Source organism: Lissotriton vulgaris, chromosome 1_1 (assembly GCF_964263255.1).
Source record: "Lissotriton vulgaris chromosome 1_1, aLisVul1.2, whole genome shotgun sequence".
Taxonomy (NCBI): Eukaryota; Metazoa; Chordata; class Amphibia; order Caudata; family Salamandridae; genus Lissotriton; species Lissotriton vulgaris.
In genome coordinates this window covers 584,487,753-584,511,270 of record NC_141685.1, presented here as the reverse complement: position 1 = coordinate 584,511,270, position 23,518 = coordinate 584,487,753, and the positions used below count along the sequence as shown (strand labels likewise).

The 23,518-nt window shown below is 46.8% G+C and overlaps 1 protein-coding gene across 1 annotated transcript in view; it reads left to right on the top strand.

The window, feature by feature from the left end:
- The window catches only part of CLCA4 (chloride channel accessory 4), a 323,718-nt gene that overhangs the window by 260,924 nt on the left and 39,276 nt on the right, over positions 1-23,518 (top strand). Inside the window, exon 9 of the mRNA XM_086953978.1 lies at positions 17,785-18,006. Within this exon, the coding sequence (XP_086810104.1) occupies positions 17,785-18,006 (222 nt within the window). The remainder of the gene's footprint in view (positions 1-17,784; positions 18,007-23,518) is intronic.

The window sequence follows — 23,518 nt, the reverse complement described above, 5'->3', positions numbered from 1 at the left end:
AATGCAATGTATGCATTTTTGCCATTGCGGCGGGTGCAGCTTGAAGCTGCACCCGCCGCAATGGTAAAAATAGAGGATGTGACCGCCAGGGTGGCGGTCACATCTTAATTGCACAGGAGGGAACTCTGCAGGCCATGCGGAGGTTCCCTTCTACTCTGGGGTCGCGGACGGACTTGCGTCCGTCCGCGATCCGAATGTGCCCCCTAGGTGGGAGTTGACCAAATGCAAATAAATATTGAAAAAATATATAAATTGACTACACTTGAGCAAGCGTCATACAGTGCTGCGCGAAAGTGAAAGGATTGCTCACTGAGTGTGCTCAGTCCACAGAAGACGATTTACAAAAGGGGGTGGTGATGAACAGAGTGTCTGAATTGAGCAGACCACTCTTACCCAGTCCAAAGATCAGGGCTTGATCCATCACCGTTATTTATCTCACTGCCCCATCCCAGCTCAGAACATGGCTATATGCAAATCAGTCTGTCCCTGGCCCAGTGCATCATGGGAACAGGGCAGACTAAACTACCAAGCCAATTCTTTACCAGAAAGGAGACAAGCTACCGGGGACCGGTTTCTGGCATTTCAGCCTCTTCGGCCCGGCTTGCTTGAATCCTGATGGAGCAGTGAGAAAGGGACTCATGTCTGAGTATACCCTGCCACACCTATAGTGGCCAAAATCGATTTACAAAAGGGGGTGGTGATGAACAGAGTGTCTGAATTGAGCAGACCACTCTTACCCAGTCCAAAGATCAGGGCTTGATCCATCACCGTTATTTATCTCACTGCCCCATCCCAGCTCAGAACATGGCTATATGCAAATCAGTCTGTCCCTGGCCCAGTGCATCATGGGAACAGGGCAGACTAAACTACCAAGCCAATTCTTTACCAGAAAGGAGACAAGCTACCGGGGACCGGTTTCTGGCATTTCAGCCTCTTCGGCCCGGCTTGCTTGCATCCTGATGGAGCAGTGAGAAAGGGACTCATGTCTGAGTATACCCTGCCACACCTATAGTGGCCAAAATCGATTTACAAAAGGGGGTGGTGATGAACAGAGTGTCTGAATTGAGCAGACCACTCTTACCCAGTCCAAAGATCAGGGCTTGATCCATCACCGTTATTTATCTCACTGCCCCATCCCAGCTCAGAACATGGCTATATGCAAATCAGTCTGTCCCTGGCCCAGTGCATCATGGGAACAGGGCAGACTAAACTACCAAGCCAATTCTTTACCAGAAAGGAGACAAGCTACCGGGGACCGGTTTCTGGCATTTCAGCCTCTTCGGCCCGGCTTGCTTGAATCCTGATGGAGCAGTGAGAAAGGGACTCATGTCTGAGTATACCCTGCCACACCTATAGTGGCCAAAATCGATTTACAAAAGGGGGTGGTGATGAACAGAGTGTCTGAATTGAGCAGACCACTCTTACCCAGTCCAAAGATCAGGGCTTGATCCATCACCGTTATTTATCTCACTGCCCCATCCCAGCTCAGAACATGGCTATATGCAAATCAGTCTGTCCCTGGCCCAGTGCATCATGGGAACAGGGCAGACTAAACTACCAAGCCAATTCTTTACCAGAAAGGAGACAAGCTACCGGGGACCGGTTTCTGGCATTTCAGCCTCTTCGGCCCGGCTTGCTTGAATCCTGATGGAGCAGTGAGAAAGGGACTCATGTCTGAGTATACCCTGCCACACCTATAGTGGCCAAAATCGATTTACAAAAGGGGGTGGTGATGAACAGAGTGTCTGAATTGAGCAGACCACTCTTACCCAGTCCAAAGATCAGGGCTTGATCCATCACCGTTATTTATCTCACTGCCCCATCCCAGCTCAGAACATGGCTATATGCAAATCAGTCTGTCCCTGGCCCAGTGCATCATGGGAACAGGGCAGACTAAACTACCAAGCCAATTCTTTACCAGAAAGGAGACAAGCTACCGGGGACCGGTTTCTGGCATTTCAGCCTCTTCGGCCCGGCTTGCTTGAATCCTGATGGAGCAGTGAGAAAGGGACTCATGTCTGAGTATACCCTGCCACACCTATAGTGGCCAAAATCGATTTACAAAAGGGGGTGGTGATGAACAGAGTGTCTGAATTGAGCAGACCACTCTTACCCAGTCCAAAGATCAGGGCTTGATCCATCACCGTTATTTATCTCACTGCCCCATCCCAGCTCAGAACATGGCTATATGCAAATCAGTCTGTCCCTGGCCCAGTGCATCATGGGAACAGGGCAGACTAAACTACCAAGCCAATTCTTTACCAGAAAGGAGACAAGCTACCGGGGACCGGTTTCTGGCATTTCAGCCTCTTCGGCCCGGCTTGCTTGAATCCTGATGGAGCAGTGAGAAAGGGACTCATGTCTGAGTATACCCTGCCACACCTATAGTGGCCAAAATCGATTTACAAAAGGGGGTGGTGATGAACAGAGTGTCTGAATTGAGCAGACCACTCTTACCCAGTCCAAAGATCAGGGCTTGATCCATCACCGTTATTTATCTCACTGCCCCATCCCAGCTCAGAACATGGCTATATGCAAATCAGTCTGTCCCTGGCCCAGTGCATCATGGGAACAGGGCAGACTAAACTACCAAGCCAATTCTTTACCAGAAAGGAGACAAGCTACCGGGGACCGGTTTCTGGCATTTCAGCCTCTTCGGCCCGGCTTGCTTGAATCCTGATGGAGCAGTGAGAAAGGGACTCATGTCTGAGTATACCCTGCCACACCTATAGTGGCCAAAATCGATTTACAAAAGGGGGTGGTGATGAACAGAGTGTCTGAATTGAGCAGACCACTCTTACCCAGTCCAAAGATCAGGGCTTGATCCATCACCGTTATTTATCTCACTGCCCCATCCCAGCTCAGAACATGGCTATATGCAAATCAGTCTGTCCCTGGCCCAGTGCATCATGGGAACAGGGCAGACTAAACTACCAAGCCAATTCTTTACCAGAAAGGAGACAAGCTACCGGGGACCGGTTTCTGGCATTTCAGCCTCTTCGGCCCGGCTTGCTTGAATCCTGATGGAGCAGTGAGAAAGGGACTCATGTCTGAGTATACCCTGCCACACCTATAGTGGCCAAAATCGATTTACAAAAGGGGGTGGTGATGAACAGAGTGTCTGAATTGAGCAGACCACTCTTACCCAGTCCAAAGATCAGGGCTTGATCCATCACCGTTATTTATCTCACTGCCCCATCCCAGCTCAGAACATGGCTATATGCAAATCAGTCTGTCCCTGGCCCAGTGCATCATGGGAACAGGGCAGACTAAACTACCAAGCCAATTCTTTACCAGAAAGGAGACAAGCTACCGGGGACCGGTTTCTGGCATTTCAGCCTCTTCGGCCCGGCTTGCTTGAATCCTGATGGAGCAGTGAGAAAGGGACTCATGTCTGAGTATACCCTGCCACACCTATAGTGGCCAAAACCGATTTACAAAAGGGGGTGGTGATGAACAGAGTGTCTGAATTGAGCAGACCACTCTTACCCAGTCCAAAGATCAGGGCTTGATCCATCACCGTTATTTATCTCACTGCCCCATCCCAGCTCAGAACATGGCTATATGCAAATCAGTCTGTCCCTGGCCCAGTGCATCATGGGAACAGGGCAGACTAAACTACCAAGCCAATTCTTTACCAGAAAGGAGACAAGCTACCGGGGACCGGTTTCTGGCATTTCAGCCTCTTCGGCCCGGCTTGCTTGAATCCTGATGGAGCAGTCCACAGAAGAGGCATCCCACTGAGGCATCTGTTTGCTCGGATGCGTTGCTAACGCGAGCATCCTCCCAAGCAGTGTAAAAACCCTGGAGGCTAGCGGTCACTGGTGTGCAGGTTCCCACAGCTGCTGTTCTGTCCCGGGGGCCCGTGAGATCCCGGGACGATGCTGCTCTGCCCTCCACGCAGCTCTTTCTCTTTCCATTTAAGAAGGCCTGTCACTTCCTCCAGCCCTGTCCGGCTTCAAAGGTGGTGGGAGCGATCTCCCTGCTGTTACAGCCCCAAGCCCAGCATCTGGGGGTAAGTGCCCTCAACCCCGCACCCTCTAGACTTCCTAACTCCCTCACCCCCATTGTAATGCTAAAATTATGGTATTGATCTCTACTTATTTGGCTTTGTCAATGCTTGGTTTGTCGCGTGTTTGCAAAACTTTATGATTGGGAAACTGCTGGTCTCTTATCAAAGAATATATACATATATTATCTAAAAGCAAAAATATTTTGTTCTGAAAAAATGCACACGTTAGTATAGTAGTCCCTGGCATCAGATGAAACCAGCTTGTGTGAGGGTATGCCGCTTGTGGAAAGGCGGCAGACAGTTACACTGAGGTTAGCCAATGGTGGAAGTGGGCTGATTCACCTTTCAATGCTTTATGCTGTAGTGCACACATTTAAGTAAAATCTAAAAGTCTTAGCTAGCGACAGATGTAACAAAATCAGTCATTTCTAAATTGAGAAATATAGGGTTCCAACATCTGCTACCTGTGGCTTATTCATTTGTTTACGCACATTTTCACCAACTGTCGTTGAGGAATTCGACCTGTAAAAACCTTTGCATACCAAACAAAACAAATAGCCTGTTGGTAGAACTGACGTACACGTTTTACTGTGCGTTCACTGTATTTTTTTCTTATGCCTTGTAAATAAGAAACACATTACCTTCCTAACAGGAAATTTGACAGTGCAGTTCTCTCAGTCAGCTTAATGAAGTCCTACACAGTGTAATGGATCAGTGCTCCGCTGACAGCATATTCTATACCTTAAAACTTTAGATCTTAATTGAGAAATGGTGAACGAAAAGCAGGGGTGTTGCAGGCATTGCAACCAAATGTCTGCAGAAAAGCTGCCATGTCAAAAGCTGGAAGGCTTCGAATTGAATTGTCTTTTAGTTTTAATCACCGCCCTCTGCCACTCCTGGGAAAGTGAGTTGCGTTACATCTCTTCCCTTGTGTGTAGACACTGGGTACCAAAGCCTGGGAAGAGATTCTAAACAACGTCACTATCATGGAGCCGAGAGGGGCGATGGGCAGGGGTTACCCTGCCACCTGTGGGTGTGTGGAAGGGCGCATTGGGTCTTGCTGCAGGGTTATGTCTCATCTTGAAGGCAGAGCTGCCTCCCATTCAGTGACCCAGGGCGAGAGTAAGCCTGGCAGACTGCTGTAGGCAGCGACCGCCCAGTAGCACTTGGGAAACAGAAAGTAACAAGAGGTTGAAGCAGACTTTTGGCGTACATGTGTAAGATGTATTGCATCGCACGCATACAAGAGGGACAGGTCAGGCAAAATAGAGTGCTATGAAGCCAGCCAATCAGAGGAAAAAAAAGGATTTACAAATGCAATAGGACTCGTATTTACATGAGTCTTATTACGTTGCAAATAAAACTATGGGCGTCCCAGAATGCAGGAACAGGAGTGGGTGGAGGGGTTGTCGTAGGCAGAGAAGTGAAGGACTGCAGGAGGGAATAGGGGGAAGCAGGGGAACAAAACACTTTTAAAAGTAAAGGGCTGATAGCTATGGAAGGCGAAAAATGACGACATGGCCATCAGGAGGCGGGATTAAACTGAGAAAAACCAATCAGATTGCAGCATTTAGGAATTTTGCTAATCAAAAAGATAGGCAGAAAGTGGGGGGAGCTTTCCCCACTATACTGTATACAGCATCTCTCTGACAAGACAGCGTATGCGCTGCCTAGTCCGAGACCTAAAAAGGGAGCTAATGGTATCTTTTTGTGCACAGCGCCTGTCCCTTCAGACCGTATCCTCTAAATGCCAAGCCCATTTGTGTATCTCTTCAGAGTAAGGTTACTTCAAGTATTTTATGCACATTCAACTGCAGCAAATAATCTTTGAGCCACTACATGACTTTTAAAACATTAAAATGTACATTGCATCCCAAACACAACGTTGAGCTTCCAGTTCATTTTATCCAGCTCAAGTGATCTGCCTTATTGTAAGAAGTTGGATTATTATTTGGGGTGGGTAACTGCCTACTTCAAAGAATAATCAAAAACCATGTGCAAAATTTTTCCCCGCGAAATCGCAAAAAAATCTGGGAATTCGCAAATGTTCCCGTGAAATTGCGGGTTTTTTAGCAATTTGCTCTGGAGTACTTTCTACTGGCTAATCCAGGAAGTGCTCCCTCATTGGGTAAATGTATAGTGCTTTTACTACACTGCAGCTGCGTAAAGGGCCAGAAGATGTGTCTCCAGTGACCATGTGTGCCTGTAACTCAGCACCACCACAGCACCACTCAGCACCACCACAGCATCACTCAGCGCCACCACAGCATCACTCAGCGCCACCACATTATCACTCACCACCACAACAGCACCACTCAGCACCACCAGAGCACCACTCAGCACCACCACAGCATCACTCAGCACCACCACAGCACAACTCAGCACCACCACTGCACCCCTCAGCGCCACCACAGCATCACTCAGCACCACCACAGCATCACTCAGCACCATGACATTATCACTCAGCACCACCACAGCACCACTCGGCAGCACCACAGCATCACTCAGCACCACCACAGCATCACTCAGCACCACCACAGCACCACTCAGCACCACCCCAGCATCACTCAGCACCATCCCAGCATCACTCAGCACCATCCCAGTATCACTCAGCACCACCATAGCACCACCCAGCATCACCACAGCACCACTCAGCACCACCACAGCACCACTCGGCACCACCCCAGCATCAATCTGCGCAACCATTCAACAACAACTGGTTCAAATATGTTCTCTCAATGTTTCAAGCTTTATTACAAATGTCACAAAAAGATGTTAATATTTCACTTCTGTTCTTGGATTTTCGTCACAATAAAATACACTGAACATAATCTTCACAAAAGTTATTTACAAAAGTTTAAGCTATTGGCAATATAAATTAAAATCACTTTTATTTAAGTATTAATTATTTTTAAAAATTAAAAGCCATTGTAATTTGTAAAATCAATACATCTAAGTCACGTAAATACAAAACATGTTGAATTACAAATGCTATAGGTGTAACATTTGCGAACGTTATAACTATTGGCATTGTAAATGACAAAGCTATTAATTTAGCTATTTTCAAAACCAACACATAAATAAAAAAAATTGTCATTTACAAGACCAATAGCTCTAACTTTCCTAATGCGAGACCTATTGCATTGCAAATGCTTGTTTTTATATCTGTCAGTGCTTCCTGTTGAGGTTTAATTTTCGTGACAGGCGCCTCATTGCCTACTTGTAACTATTCTCTGACCCTGCTTCAAGGGTCAGAGCAGGGTCAGAGGATAGTTGCAAGTAGATAACGAGGCGCCAGGAAGCACTTACAGGCTTACAGCAGCAGGTGCCCAAGTTGAAGTTAATTTCTTTGAAACCCTTTTGTAAAAGGTTACAAAAAATTAGCTTCAACTTATGCACCTGCTGCTGTAACCCTGTAAGTGTTTGGCTGAAAATTTGTCCCGTTGATTCGCGGATTTTACCGCGATTTCGTGAGATTCGCGGATTGGGAAATCGCGGAAAATCTGCAAATTCCGCGAGCGGAGCGAATTTTCAGCCCATGCTTAGTCAGAGTGAGCCTTCAAACTCACTAAATTAACTGAGCTCAACACACTGATAACTATGGCACAGAGGAGACATGCTTAACTCAGGACAATGTGGAAAGTAATAATGCAGAACCAACACAGTAATCACAAACTGAATCAGAAAAATAGAGTAAAATTTCATAAACAAAATTAAACCAATTTGCTATAGGGGGAACTGATGTTATGAATTTTTAACACTTTCAGTAAAGAGAATACCACAAAGCTCCAATGATAATCAATGGACATGGTAGAATGGCATCTAGATACGAATTGATGCTGAACATGGGTCGGATACTCCAACCAGGTTGATCCTGGCCAAAGATTTCAACTTGTGACGGAGGATCTGATTTATTTTTTGGCAGTCAGCCCGCCCTCCACCATTACTCCACAATTGCCCTGATTGCGATGCAGATTGCTAGATTTAGAAATGTCCGCCGGCCAAGTGAATAGTTCTGGCTTTGTCAGGAACCTCTATCACAGTGGTTCCTGTTAATGCATTGTAATTTAGTGATACAGATCCATCAACAAATTTACTGAGTTTACTTTTATTTTGAAAAAGACAATCTCAAAGTGGAATTTTCTTTTTGAAAATAAAAGAAACAACATTCCCTCACCAAGGGAATTTTCTTCAATGGTGAGTGGGGCGTTTAGCACTTTTCAGTGTCCCTTACTACCATTTTTTCCTGCTGGTGATCAATGTTCCCTCTAATTTTTTTCCACTGTGTGCGGCAGTTTAGGGTCTCTGTGAGCTGCAGCCATGGCTATGTGCGCCAGAAACCAGACCGCGTGTGTGTGCAGCACCAAGTAACCCTCCAAAATGTTATCTTTGTAAGTGCCTTCTCTTACTGGCTTCTCACATACCCCTTTTTTAGGTCTCGTGACCTGCGTTGTACTGCGCAGCAGTGCTCGCGCAGGTCGAGTGACCTCTAGTAAGGGGGGAAAAAACGGGGTTTGGATAGCTGCCCTAAGAATCGCACACGCTTGTGTGTGTGCTTTTCCTTTTCTGGGCAGCTATTGGCCTTTGTGTGCGTCTTTTAATGGAAGACTACATGCAATAGGCCACAAGAGGGCGCATTGCTCCGCCCATGGCCTATTGGTGTCTATTACGCGCTTCAATAGGCCATGGCTCGCAGTGGCGCGTGCACCACTCACGGGCTTTTTCTCTTTTTTTAATCAGCTCTCCTTACAGCTGTGCGCTGGTTTTACAAATGGCTAGCTCTCTGCCACTCCCGGATCCCCAAGAGCGCTGTCTCCAAGTCTCTGGGCAACCCAGACCAGGGATTGTCCTGTAGGAACAAGCCTTATTCCCCTTAAGTGGCTGTAGCCCAGAGGGAGAAGACACTGCAGACACACCCCGCAGCTCCCGACCTCACAAGGCAGGTGAGGGAACTGTCCACAGCCACCGGAGTAGCGCCGCCATTCACTTGCCCATCGAAGTATGCACCACCGGCAGAGTCAGGCAGGTCAGTGCCTCCATCAAGGGCCCAGCAACCCCCGCGACCGGGCCGCCCCCCTCTGCTCCGGTCTTCAGCCCGGCCCTCCATCGGCCACGAAATAACGGCCCAGGGGCAGCTCAAACATTATGTAGGTTCCGGCTTGGCTTATTGCTAGCCCACGCTCACCTCTCGGCAGGGGCTCTCTGGTGCCCCATCACGCCTCCAAGTCACCCCCCCAGGCGTCTCCACCAGCTTCAGGTGGGGAAGGTAGGGAAGGCGGCGCACCTTCTGGTGGCAGAACCACCCCACTGCAGGTCCACTCCGTTATCCGCACCACTCGAGCCTCTGCCACAGCCTTCAGGGCTGGAGCACCTCAGCTGTTCTCCCCACTGCTGTTCCCTGTCCGCGTCGACCTTCAGTCTGTAAGGCCACACATCACCCCGTTGCTGCTGCAATGCTTCTAGGGCAAATCCAGCTGCAGTCGGTTAGACAGGGTGTCAAGGGTGTCTGCCAGGGCCTGAGCAGCTAAGGGTGAGTCCATTAATGAACTGATGATTCCAAAGTACAGGATAACAGGATAGCGAAAGTCTGTTGAATGTTAGTCTTTATTCACTTGTTAGCTTATCTTTTTTCTGTCTCAGGGTTATCTGTAAGTTTACTTCTACTGTTCTTGAGTGGTCATGTGTGTTCCTCTGCATGCCTGAACACCGGAGATACTGTGCCATTGCATAACATTATAAAAAGTATTATCAGATACGTGTTTAGATTTAATGGGCTCCCTGAGTTAAGAGTTAATATTATTGCCTTTCCATTTCATGATCTAACATATTGATCCTTGAGATGTGTACGAATGGCACATGCATCTGTACTGGCATGTACATACACGTTTATAATCTTATGACTTGGTGTATGTGCTCTGATAGACGCACTGTTGTGGACATGCTACAAAATATAGTGTCAAATGTCTCTAGTTAAAACTAAAAACATGTGGAGTATGGCTTTGACTGACTTCACATGGCCCAGTATTCAGTGCACCCCAAATGCCCAGGTGTGAGAATACCGAGGCCGATTCTATTGTGTGCGGGAATGCACCTTGTGAAATCACTGGCTGTTCAGAATGGAGCCTAAGGTTAGAGGGTATGGGGTGTATAAAACGCTCACTCTAGCAGCCCTTGAGCCTGTCCCTACTCTCCTGACTTTGCACTTCCTCGCTCGCATTTACTAATAGTGCTCAATATTGGGGAAAACCTGCAGCTTTGATCAGATAGTTGCATGCCCTCTAGTTTATTCTCAAATCCACAGACTAAATATAACAATTTACTGACATTGATGGAGAGATACCGACTGTAATTGTTAATTTCGGCCCCCACATTTCCTCAAGTAGTTTCTGGGCAACTGTGTAGGAAGGTGGATATCTGACTATGCTTACCCCCAAACTTTTTGCCTGGTGTTTAGCTGGTTTTTGACATAGTTGGTCAGGGCCCCAGGCTGATTGCTCTCTCCTTAAAATGGACTCCATGTACCTTAGGTGCATACACAATTGAAACTGGTTCACCTTATTGGCCCCTGTAACAGAGTACCATAGGTACCCAGGGCATAGGTGTTTCCAAGGCCTACCAGGGGCTGCAGCATGTATTGTGCCACCCCTGACCTGGCCTCCATATTTGACACAACTGGCTGATCACTCAGCTGGGGTAAGTTGGTGTAACCACCTCTTACTTAGATATAGTATCCCTATATCTAACCCTAAACTGGACACATATGTTCCTATCAGCCACTCCTGGAAGGCCTCATCAATCCTGGAGGCAGAGTGCTTGGAAATATGTGAGATGGTGCTCTAGCATGAGCTGAGCCTGTCTGCAGCTGTCGGGAACCACTCCCTAAGCTGTTCCGGGATATTGCCATACCATATACTCTTAAGTGCATTATAATCCTCGCGGTTATATGCTATCTTTGGTTTGGCTTTATCAAAACATGTTGAGTAAGGTGTCATACGAATTGGAATACTATCCCCTCGACAGTTCTGTCGACGGGGATAGCATTCCACCCTTCTAGAGGGACACAACATGTGTGTAGCCTTAACCCCGGTTAAAGTTAACCAGAGCCTCAGCATCACAAAATGGATGCTGCCACCACAGACACGAGTCTGACCTCCTGCTGCTGGGAGTCCTTCCAGCAAAGGAGGCTTGGAAAAAGGGTTTCCTGCCTTGGGAGGTGCGAGCACCACCCCAGACAGGGTTTTGTGTATTGGGTAGGACAGGGCTGAATAGAAACAGACATGCCCGGGGCACATAAGGTGTCCCCGTGCATAAGCCAGTCCAAACCGGTCCTGGGACTTTCCAGACCCAGGCCTGGCGAGGAGCTGGACAAAGGAAAGGGGGTGTAACCGCCCCCCTTCCTGGTTCCTCCCAGAGGAGGGACCTAGTAGGTGATCCACCCCTCAGATTGGGAATAAGAGTGGGAGCAGTGCCATTGCACAGCAGATCATCCTGAATCAACTTTAAACAAAGAAGAAGACTGGACTTCGACATTCTGCTGCTCAGAAGACTGAAGAGAATCTCCCTTGTGGCCTAGGAGTGGTCACCCTGTGAACACAGGCACCAACCAGCAACTCGATGTCTGCTTTGCCGCCGCCTCCCGCCGGAGCCCGAGCCCAGAGCCTGACAAGACCCAGACTCCCAGACTTCTCAGAGCCCGATCCACAGTCCCTACAAAGAAGGGACCCGTGGAGGCACCGAGTGACGTGGGACCGTACCTCTTGGAAGACACTCGAAAAGCTGACTGCGCAGCAACCGAGGGATCCTCGACGTTGTGCTTTGGGAACTGAGAACCCCCACCACCGAGCAGCCCTTGCACCGAAGATCAGCCCCCCAGCATCTCCACGATCTGCGTGGGGCCCTTTTGCATTGTCCCACTCGACGCGCCATCCCGGCCACTAGCCACGTGGTCAGCGGCCATCTTGGCGACGAAACCGAAGAACTACACTACGGGTCTGGTTTCTCCAGACTTGCCCTCGCTCCTGTAAAAAGGAGCACCCGCTCTGACCTTGCTGGTCCGAGTGGTAAGCATTTTTTGATTCCTGCGTGGCTTGCATTAGCCAAGGCCTGTTTGCTCCGATCAAGTTGCCGACACCGCCAACAGCGAGAAGCCTGCGTGGGACAGCTTGTGACCGACTCCTGGCTGTCCTCATCCCCCGGTGTCTACGTGGCTGCAGAGAGAAGCTACACCTCAACGCCTGTTTGCACCCGACATCGCCTGGTTCCAATCTGGTTCCACGGTAGTCACTGGCTAGTGACTTTGAACATTGTCCCCTCTGCTTTCAGGTCTTCACATCATCAGATCCACCCTTGGATCCACCGGAACTCTTCACATCGAGCCGCCTGCAGCATCTTCAGCTCCAAGCACCATCGACCAGCGTGACGAAACCCCGACACTACTTCGACCCTGTGCACCCGCTTCCTGTGGGTGAGGTAACTCAGCTCCGCCGGTGTTCCTACACTGGTACACATCTCAAGGGCCTGTGTCTTAAGTTTCAGCGTTCTAGGTCACTTGGAAGGTTCCGAACTAACTAACTTTGTACTTTTTACGCACCATAGACTTTCCATTGGTGAGTGCGTGCACTTTAAATACTGCACCCGAGTCCCGCGGGCCTTTCCCAACTTAGTCACTGCTAGTCTCGAATAGCTCCAGCGATTTCCAAGGCCCTAGGCCTGTTTCCTTTCTGATTGGTATCTCTTATACCACTTTCTTAGTATATGGTTTAGGTGGCCCCTAGGGCTCATCCATAATGTGCAACTTTTGTGTATTTTAAACTGTCTTGTGTTTAACGCTTGTGCTTCTGTGCTCATAAAGAGTCCAGGGGATATTTTGTGTTTAATAAATCTATATATATTTTCAATATATATATCTGTGTGGTGTCCCTTTCATTTGGTATTCAAGGGGGTTGTGTATGGTATTACAGCTGGCTTCACATGCCTTTCAGAGTTTAGCCTAAGACTGCTTTGTCCACATTACCACTAGGATAACTGGTCTATAAGGTTGACTTACAACCAATCATCATAAGGGTTGCTTGGCATGGTACTAAGTGATCCCTAGAATTAGTGAGCATTATATACCAGGCCAACTTCTCACAAACTGTAATGTGCTCCACCCATAGAAGTCTTACTGAGTGCAATCATGGTAACATAAAAGTATAATGTAATCTAACAATGTGAAAGTGGAGCTGTGCAAAGTTGTGAAGTTCAATAGTGTGCAATTTGGCTTATTTAAAAAATTTTTTTTAAAAATGGAGCTTTCTCAACAGTGCACCGCTGCGGGGCTGATTGTGGCCATTGAGTTAATATTCAATGTTAATTGCAGCCCGTGTGCGCTGCAATTAACATTGAATACTAACTCAATGGCCCACAATGAGCCCCACAACTGTGCACAATTAAGAAAAGAAAAGCACAGTGTCAAACACGGCCTGTGCTAAAGCACACGTCGTTTTTAAAAATCTTTTTTCTTTTCTTAACAGTGCACAGCTGCGGGGCTGATTGTGGGCCTTTGAGTTAGTATTCAATGTTAATTGCAGCGCACACGGGCTGCAATTAACATTGAATATTAACTCAATGGCCGACAATCAGCCCCGCAGCGGTGCACTGTAAGGAAAGGAATGCAGCAATTACAAGGGCCATTTGCACATGAACGCACGCCCTCCCAAAACCCATTTATCTGCCACTCCGTTGTGATCTTCTTGTCTCCAGCAAACAGAAAATGCCGGGTTTTCGCGCCGCTCGCATTTTAAAAGCGGCAGCGAGAACAGTCTCAGGATGTGCGTGCTAAATAATGAGCACTGCGCGCTTGGGGAGCCATCAATGGGCGCGCGCCCGGGCGCGCAGGTTATTGGGAACAGTGCTGGTGATAGGAATTAACATATGGCTATATGTCCTTACTTGTACATTTGGTAGGAGGACATAGTCAAATCTCTGATGGTCCAGTTGAGTAAGGGCTGTCAGAGACGTTTTACCACTGTGGAGACAAAGTAGTCTCCACTCTCCACTGCCATCAAACTATGGTCTGCCCACATTTAATCAGGCTGGCAGACCATAGTCTTGACGGAGAGGGTACATCATTGTTGTGATGCAGTTCGTTCTCTGCCAAGTATAAATCAGGCGCTTATTATTTTAAGTCCCAACTAGCCACAGGATGACACTTCTAAGGCCACCAGAAACTTAGGGTAGGCATTTAGAGACTCATAGGGTGTCAGGCAGAGGCTAACAGCAGGTTGCATACCAGGTCCAATTGGCACAGCTCAGCAGGGCAGTTACCGTAAAGGCTTCTTGCAGCTTCTTGTATCACTGTAGCATGGACTGGAGGTTTCTCTATATGACCATTTGAGTCCACATCTTTGTCGTGGGTACAAGAAGGAGGAGGTCCAAGTGTTCACGTCTCCTCTCATGTCACAGACAGCAGGTCCACTCCTATTCGTATTTTCAGCAGAACCAGTAAGTGTTCTGTTGTGGATGCCTGGAGGTGACACTTTTATGCCTGGCCCTAGCTAGTAGGTGGAGGGTTACTCCTGGTCCCTCTCTGACCAACGTAGGCCCAGATCTACCCAATTTTGTAGTAGTTTCTATTTGCCCTACTACAAATAAGCGGCAAATGCAAATTTAAGATGACCAATGTCTTTGGCCACATTAAATTCATCGGGCTTTGAGGCTGGGGTTGTGACTGGGGAGTGTACTATGGTAATCCTATTATCCTCCCACACCTAACACTAAAATCCAGTTTTAAACAGGCACTACGCCCATAACAAACCCAGAGACAGAATTTTGTTAGGACAAAAGCAGGGTCTTTCAGCAACCAGGCAGTCAATATACAATAATTGTATTGGCATCCTGTTCTCTCCCTTTCAATTGCACCCTAAGTTTTACATGTAGCTCAAAAGACCCGTCAAGCAGTATCTGACACTATGCTATCAAAAGGGAGATCCTGGCTCAACCCCTGCATATTCTGTTGAATTCACAAGAGTCATCTTTGCCTATTCAGGTCAGCCCATTTGCATCGGAGATACATTTCACACCTTTTTCACACCTATTGAATGCTAATTACTGGCTGGAAGTTGGAGGTGACTTACGCTAACTAGCGTTCAGATATTTCAGACAGGAAAATTGTATATTTCTAAAAGTTACTTTTCAGTAATATTTATTACCAATCTGGCTTCACCATTGAATTGGATTGTTATTAACTATTAAAAATAATTATTTAATTATTTTTCGAGCTAGTTTCTTTCTCAGCAGTATTAGTATTTAGTATTACTTCCCAGTGTATCTCTATGGCTTAGTCAGCCTTCCTACAGTGAAAACAGCTTTTGATTGCTAGCCACTAGGAGGATATTTTAACTTTAAATACAAACATGTTCTTCTTTTAACTGCCATGAACCCTGCTTTGTGGCCTACATATGGGTGAAATGTTAATGTTTAAAAGGAAGGTGTTTGTCTGTCAAAATTGTTTATTTTGTCACGTCGCAATACAGATTTACATTGCAGCAGTCAGGCTATGCAAGGTAGGTCTGAGGCCGTGCTTACAATGCCACGTATTGGATGGCAGAGGAAGTGCGGCAGTCCACAAGTGGCCTTCTAACTTCCTGGCCCTGGGTGTACTTTAGACAACATTTACTCAGGACTTAATGGTATGTCAAAGTTTCGAATTAGTAATAAGCCAATTTAATTATGTTTAAAGATGTACTTTACTACTGTTTAGCAGAGACAACGTGCACAGGGCTAAAGCCAGCAAAAAATAGGGTCCAGCAAAAGGTGAAAAATCTCAGGAGACCACATAGAAAAGGCAGATTTTCTACAGTTAGTATCACCGTAAAGTGTTGCTTTATAGTGAATGCATACTGGGAAACCATTATAGTAAAATTAGTGCAGGTTTGATAAGACCCTTAATTTAACTGACTCTCAAGTCATTCCCCTTTTCGCATCATATTTTATCAAACTATGTTTTTGGTTGAACAGATGTCACTCTATCAAGCCAATATAGCCCTAGTGCCGGCTCTACCAGCCATTAAAGGCCTGCTCCAGCGTTAAAGGCCTGAGTTGAAGGCGAGCCTTTAATGGCCAGTAGAGACCGCTACGGAGGCCTCTAAGGAGATTTTAACATTACGCCCTTAGCAGGCAGAATGTTCTAATTTGTAAAACAAAGGCCTCATGGATCCCTTGGGCTCGATGAGGCCTTTATTAAACTTTGGAATGCCGATGCTCCGGGCTTCTGCCAGCCACTAGAAAGCCCAGAGCACTCCATTGTTATTAATAGAGTGCTCAACATTCCAATATTCTAATAATACATAGTTTCTTTTTGTTGTATTTTCTTCTAACTTTGTATTTCCTGAGACTCCGCAGTTGTAAAGATAGTACTAGTACAAAACTTTTGTGAAAGCAAACAATCCTAAACTTACACAAAAGTGTTTGTTTACCTTTGTGAATAAGGCCCTAAATGTGTTAAGCAGAGTCATTTATTAGTCAGTCAGTGAACGGAAGACAAAATAAAACCAGGTGACAAGAAGCTGTGCTATTTATGGAAGAATTTGTGCCATTAAACTTAGAAATTGAAAAACTGTGTGATAAAGCAAGCACAATGTGCCTAATAAACTGCATTTTGTAATAGCTAGAGTAGTACTACGGCAGTGCACTTACATACTGAAAAATGCAATTCACTAACCTATACTAAGAGACCTCTCCAACCTTTTCTGTCCAAGATCCCTGCCATGGTAATGGAGGTCTCTGCACACATACACTTTTGTAGTAAATGTGAGAGGGACCAGTGAGAGTGGTGGAAAGATAAGGAATAATTAAATGGGAATTGCTTAGAGAAATTTAAGGAGGGGTTTGGAAAAACCATGCTAATAAAAAGGGTACACTCGCAAAAGAGTAACACCATTCCCGTTCACAAAATACACTTCTTGAATCAATTCAATCCTCAAGTGTCAAAATGATCTCAAATGTACTCAAGCCCATCCTTAGAGAGAGCGAAGCCACACAGAGCCACTGACAGATACTGCAACACACTCCCATAGAAAACAATGGAGGTAGAGATTGAAATAACATTCCAAAGCAAATAATGTTACATAAAGTGCATTAGTTTGACATTTACATTATATAGTGATAACATTTTTTGGATAATTGTCTATCTTTAAACAAATGAATAATACACTTTTACATTTTTCTTTCAAAATTAAATAAAATACATTTAACAGAAAGTATTAAATGAAAATAAACCTTGTTTAAAAATGATTAGTTCCTAATTAAATTAATATATTTAAGTAAATGTATTAGGCAAAATACATTTAATTTGTGTTAATGTGCTATAACATTATATTATTAGCTCTAGCTTGAAATAAATAGATACAATTTACTTTCCTTTATATTATACATTACAATATTTTTTATGTTTTTTAAGGAATGATGAACTTTAATCATTTTCCCAATTCTTTCCCACCGGGGGATCTCTGCCTGCAAGTGCAAGATTTCTAGAATTAACTTTACAGAGAGGGTGGGAACTTGTAACTCAACAGCTAGATATAAATCTACAGTAATCACATGGTGAATAGCTGAAAGGGTAGAGCTACACCTATGAGTAACCTAGATGTAATCGGCCCGTAAATGTTTACATTAACTGTCAATGTACACCACTGTGAATTGGTCCTTATATATTTACACTAACTGTACAAATCAATGCTTTTTGAAGTCCTTATTACATACTAAAGAAGTGTCTTCTTTTCTTTCTGAAACAGCTTGAAAGTAATGGATTAAACCTGATGAAGAACCAGTGTTTGAACAAAATACTGGCTATTGATAGTACTGTGGGGAATGACACATTCTTCGTAGTGACTTGGAAGACTGTCACTCCAGCCATCACAGTTGTTTCCCCTAATGGAGACTCCTATGCTAATGATGCCTTCACCTTGGATACAGCCTCCGGAACAGCTCGTCTTCAGATCCCGGGCACTGCACAGGTGGGAATAATACTAAGCATATACATTATCTGCACAGTGGCAGAGATCTTTAGATAAATAATCAGTCTAAGGAGCTGATTCCAATCTCACTTGGTAAGCCCTCCATACGAATCAGACCTGGAGGGCTTTCCAAGCGATATGTGTTGTGCAAGTCCAACCGAGCGAGTATGATGCAACAACATGGTTTTGAGATCAGTTCGGCTTGACTCCCATAGCACTCTATGGGAGCTTGTATACGGACGCGTACACAGGCTCCCATAGCAAAAAAGGGTTGGGTGGGGAAAAGTATACACACCGTGGCAGGCACCATTTTGCCCGCCACATTGTGTATGCTTGGATCTGGGGGGACCCATGTTCATTACCATCGTGACCTATTCGGAGTCCTCCAGGTGAAGGGTGGCCTGCACTGGCCCCCTGAAATCCGATTCCGACTGTTGCTTACACTCGCTGAGACCGAGTCCATACAGCTGTCTGAATTGTGCATCGTACTCGCAAGTTCGGAATCCGGCTCCATTGAGCGGCACGATTTGGCTCTGTACGAGTCAGATGGATAGATTTGGGTTCACAAACGATTCGGTCAGCGCGGACGGGATTTTCTCCTCGTACTTGGTTATTTGTAAAGGGGGACAATTTGTATGGAAAGATAGGCTCTGAATCGGATTTGCTCTTTACGAATCTCGTTTGGGGGCCTTCCCTACGAGATCGGTATCTACTCCTAAGTCTATTAATGAGGCAGTCTTTTAAAGAGGTCATTCTCATTAAAAATTGCATGATGAATAATTTGTATTCTCCCACACTATTTCCTTCACTCCCTTAGTTTGATGAACTCATTGTTTGGCATTTGAACCCTGCTAAGCAGTGCTGAACAGGGGTGGGAAGAATGTTTCATTCCACTCACAGAATTAGCAGAATTTGGTGACTCTGCATTACTCTGGTAACACAGAGTTCCTGCAAAATTCTGCCAATGACCGCATGGCGAAATTTCTATCCTTCAAGACTCCAGAAATGAGAGCGAGATTTGGGTGTCTCCTACCACAATTTTGTGGCATGGGTGGTCGTGGGCTGTCACAAGTGCTCACGTTCAGAGAGCTGCTCCTCAAATAGATTTTCTGCCACTCGAGTAGATTTTGTTCTCGAGCGGCAGCGAAATAAACTTGAATGGCCACATGCTCTTGCACACCACATGGTGCTGTTAGTGCTGATCTTTCAGCACTGCTCATGATACTGTTGCTAAGTAGCAGTGCTAGTAGCGCAAATATGCATATTTTCCACTCTTTGGCAAAATGATGCAGAATCTCGTGAAGTTCCTCCCACCACTGGTGCTAAAGAGCTTGTGCTCACTCTCTAAAACATGGTGAAACTAGACTACACCACATTGGCATGTTTCATTTACTTAAAAATCCCTAGTAAATGGTGCTACCTGTACCCAGGGCCTGTACATTAAATGCTACTAGTGGGCTGCAGCACCGCTTCTGCCGCCCACTACAGTAGCCTTTTTGAACATGTCTCAGGGCTACTGCTGGAGACTGTAGTGGAGTTTTAAACTGCCATTTTGATGTGGCAAATAAACATTTTGCTAGGCCTAAACTTTCCCTTTTTTAATACTTCTAAGGCACTCCTAAGGTAGGTTCTACCGGCTCAATGGGCAGGGTGCAAGGTATTTAAAAAATAGGCTACGTCAATCCATCAATCAGGATTTGCAGAGCATGGTTTCTTCACCTGTGAGGGTCTTGAGGCTCTGTCAGATGCTGCTGCTAGTTCTCCTATTGGATGAACATCCACGTTTTAAGGTCCTTCCTGAATTGCTGGCGCAATGGGGAGGCCTGAGGTGCATGTGGAGGTCATTCTAGGTCTTGACTGCCAAATGGGAGAACAAGCGGTCACTGCTTTTGGTCTGGCGGATGTGACGGGTGGCAGCAAGGGCGAGCAATCCGGATCTGCATTTCCAGATGGGCTGGTGAAAGGTCACCCATTGGTTGAGGTTAGCAGTTCCTTTGTTGTGTAATGTTTTGTATGCGTGGGCGAGTAGCTTGTACTGACATCTCTTCATGGCTGGTAGCCAGTGGAGTTTCCTGAGGTGAGGGGTTATGTGAGTCCATCTGGGGAGGTCAAGGATGAGCCTGGCTGCTGTGTTCTGAATCGTCTGGAGTTTTTTTTAATGAGTAGAGCAGTTATTCCTACCTAGAGGGAGTTGCTGTAGTTGAGTCTGCTGGTGATGAGAGCCTGCATGGCAGTTCCCCTGGTGTTGGTTGGGAGCCATCTGAAAACCTTCCTGAGCATAGAGTGTGAGGAAGCAGGTGGTGGAGATGGCGCCGACTTGCTTCTTCATGGATATCTGGTTGTTAAGAATGATGCTGAGGTTGCGGGCGTGTTCGGTGGTCGCTGGTGTAAGACCCAGCTCTGGAGGCCACCATTCATTGTTGCAGTGTGTGACCTTGCCTTTTCCGCAGATGAGTGCTTCTGTCTTGTGAGTGTTGAGTTTAAGACAGTTGTTGTTCATCCAGTCGGCAACATCTCTCATACATCTTTGGAACTTGTCTTTGATGGTTCTTGAATTGGTAGTCAGAGAGGGGATGAGTTGAGTGTCATGGGTGTAGGAGATGATGTGGTGTCCGTGGCTTTTGACCATGTCATCCAAGGGGTCATGTATTTGTTGAAGAGGATTGGGCTGAGGGATGAGCTCTGAGGTACACCACAGGTGATGTTCTTAGGGTGCGAGGTGTAGGGAGGGAGGACAGTATTCTGCATTCTTCCGGTGATGTATTGTGTTATCCATTTGAGGGCTGCTTCTTGGATTCTGACCTCATGGAGCCTGTTGATCAGTTTGTGGTGGGATATGGTGTCCAAAGCTGCTGAGAGTTCAAGGAGAATGAGGGTCACTGTTTCTCCCTGGTCTAGCAGCATTTGGATGTCATCTGTGGCTGCCACTAGAGATGTCTCTGTGCTTTGGTTTTTTTGGAAGCTGGATTAGGAGGGGTCCAGGAGGTTGTGGTTCTCCAGATGTCTGGCGAGCTGGATGTTGATTGCCTTCTCAATGAGCCTGGCAAGGAAGGGGAGCAAACAGATGGGACGGTAGTTATTCAGTTCTCCTGGGTCTGTGGATGGCTTCTTCATCAGAGGCTTCACTGTAGCGTGTTTCCAATTCTGGGGGAAGTTGGGTGTGGTGATTGAGGAGTAGAGGGCCTTGGTGAGTTGATTGCCAAGGTTGAAAGTCTGATGGGGCAGTGGTCTGCAGGGGCCCCGAAGTGGATGGATCTCCTGATGGTCGCAGTTTCCTTCTCGGGGGGTACCACGAGGTGAGCTGGTGTGGGTGAGCGTCAGTCAGAGTGAGGAAGTTGATGCTGTCTGCGGAAGAAGGTGCAAAGTCTTGGTAGATGGTGCCAATGTTGTTGTGGAAAAAGTCTGCAAGGGTGTCGCAGAGATCTTGCAAGGGTGTGATATTGTTTTCGGTTGCTGAAGGGTTGTGAATTCCTTGACTGTGTTGAAAGGTTCCTTCCAGTTATTGGAGCTGGTATTATATGGGGTGGCTAGGGCGGTCTTCTTGGTGTTTTTCAGGAGGTGAGGGTAGCGGTTGAGTGCATCTTGCCAAATCTTCAGCACTCAAGGGTCTTCCTGGTGAGCTATCTCCTTTCCGTCTGCCTGCACTTTGCATTTCTGGGTTTTTAGTTCTTCCGTGAATCAGTTGAGATGTCACATTCCTTTCTTGAGGTTTGTAGATTCCAGTTTGTGAAGTTGTCCACTGCATGTTCTGTGTCCTCGTGGTGGTGGGTAGGTGGGAGTTGAGGGCGTTGGTTCAACTTTGTTTTGATTCCTTGGACCAGCTGTGCCTTTTTTCACTAGTTGTGGAGGTTGGGGTGTTGAGGTGGTCAGTCCAGGTGAGCTCTTGAGTGTGGGTATATTTTACTCTGATGCTGGCTACAAAGATAGGCTCCGGCATGTGTACTGCAATGTGGGTTTTGTTGGTAACCAGAGTCCGAGGTTGGCCATACTTTGTAAGAGGTCATCCGTGTTGATGTCATCAGTGTTCTCAAGGGGAAAGTTGAGGTATCCAAGGAAGATGTACAGATTTGAGTTGATGGCGATAGGAGCAATGAATTCGGGGATGGCGTTGCTCAAGAGAGGGTGGGGTCCTGGAGGTGACAGGGGCTTGGATAGTGGTTTTGCTGTTCGTTTGGAGTTGGAAGTTGAGGTGGTCCATGAACGGGCTGGTGTTGTCTGTGGTGGTTGCCCACTTGAGGGTCTCTTTCTAGATTATGGCGATGACGCCACTGATTCTATTAGTCCGGTCTCAGTGCGCGATTGTGAATCCAGACGAGATTCACTAGGAGGGGGGTGGCAGTGGAGTCCACAGGGGAAGACAGCAGGCATGACAGGGAGTGATGCGAGAGGAGATGTGCAGGGAGCCGCAGGCCTGCAGATAGCAGAAGGGAGGACACAGTGAAGATAGGGGCAAGACCTAGGTCAGGGGAGGCAGGGAGAGAGGTAAGGGGAAGAAGCTAGACTGCAAGGACAGGTACAGCTGGCCCAGGCTACCAGGATCAAGGTGGTCGTTGCGGAGCAGTAACTACTGGTAGTCAGGTGCAGGTTGGGCAGGGGTGAGAGCGCAGAGCACGGTGCCAAGGGGGTAATACTGTGGAGCACTTTACCTGAAACTGTTTAATAGGGGTGGCCCAGCCCAGCCTCCTCCAGTCTCTGACGGGCGCAGATTGGCCGACCCTTGGTCAGGCTTTACCCAGGTGTCGCCCGTGCATGTCCACCGAAGCGTGAGCATGCAGCAGGCATAAATCACCCCCGGGAGGTGAAAAAATTAGCTACGCCCGCCTCCCAGAGTTTGTTGGGAAATGTAGTTTTCCTGAGGCTGATGGCGGTGCTGGCTTCCAAGTGGATCTTGAAGAATTGCGAGGCAGGAGTCCGAGGTCTGGAAGAGCAGCTGAGAGAGCAGCAGATAATGCGGTGTCCTGGGAGCCAGGAGCTGCAGAAGGAATAAGTTGGGTCCAGGAAGTGCAAAAACGAGCTAGGGCCGCCTCCCGGACGTTGCTGGGAAGTGCAGTGTCCATGAGGTGGATGGCAGCATTGTCGCTGGCTCCCGAGTGGAGCAGGGAGAGTTACGAGGCAGTAGTTCATGGCCTGGAGCAGCAGGTGAGGGAGCGGCAGATACTGTGGTGCCCCCAGGTTTAAGTTCTTCATGTCATTGGAGTGAAAATCTCCCAAAGTCGTTATTTATTGCTATAAGGCTGTCTCTCCCACAGACTAACACAGGGTTACCTTATTTCAATGAATAAGTGCTAACTTCACTTTGGGGGTAGATAATAAAATACTGGTGATACTCAAATGAATTTTAAATCCTCTATAATGGTAGAGTCGCATTTTAGATTACAATTTTGAAAATAACACTTTTAAAAAGTTGGCCTTTTCCTGCCTATAGTTTCTGAGGCCTTGTCTAGGAGTTTCCAGTTGCCAGGGAAGGTTGACGGCTCCTCCATTAAAAAATGTGTCATGTGCTCAGACAGTG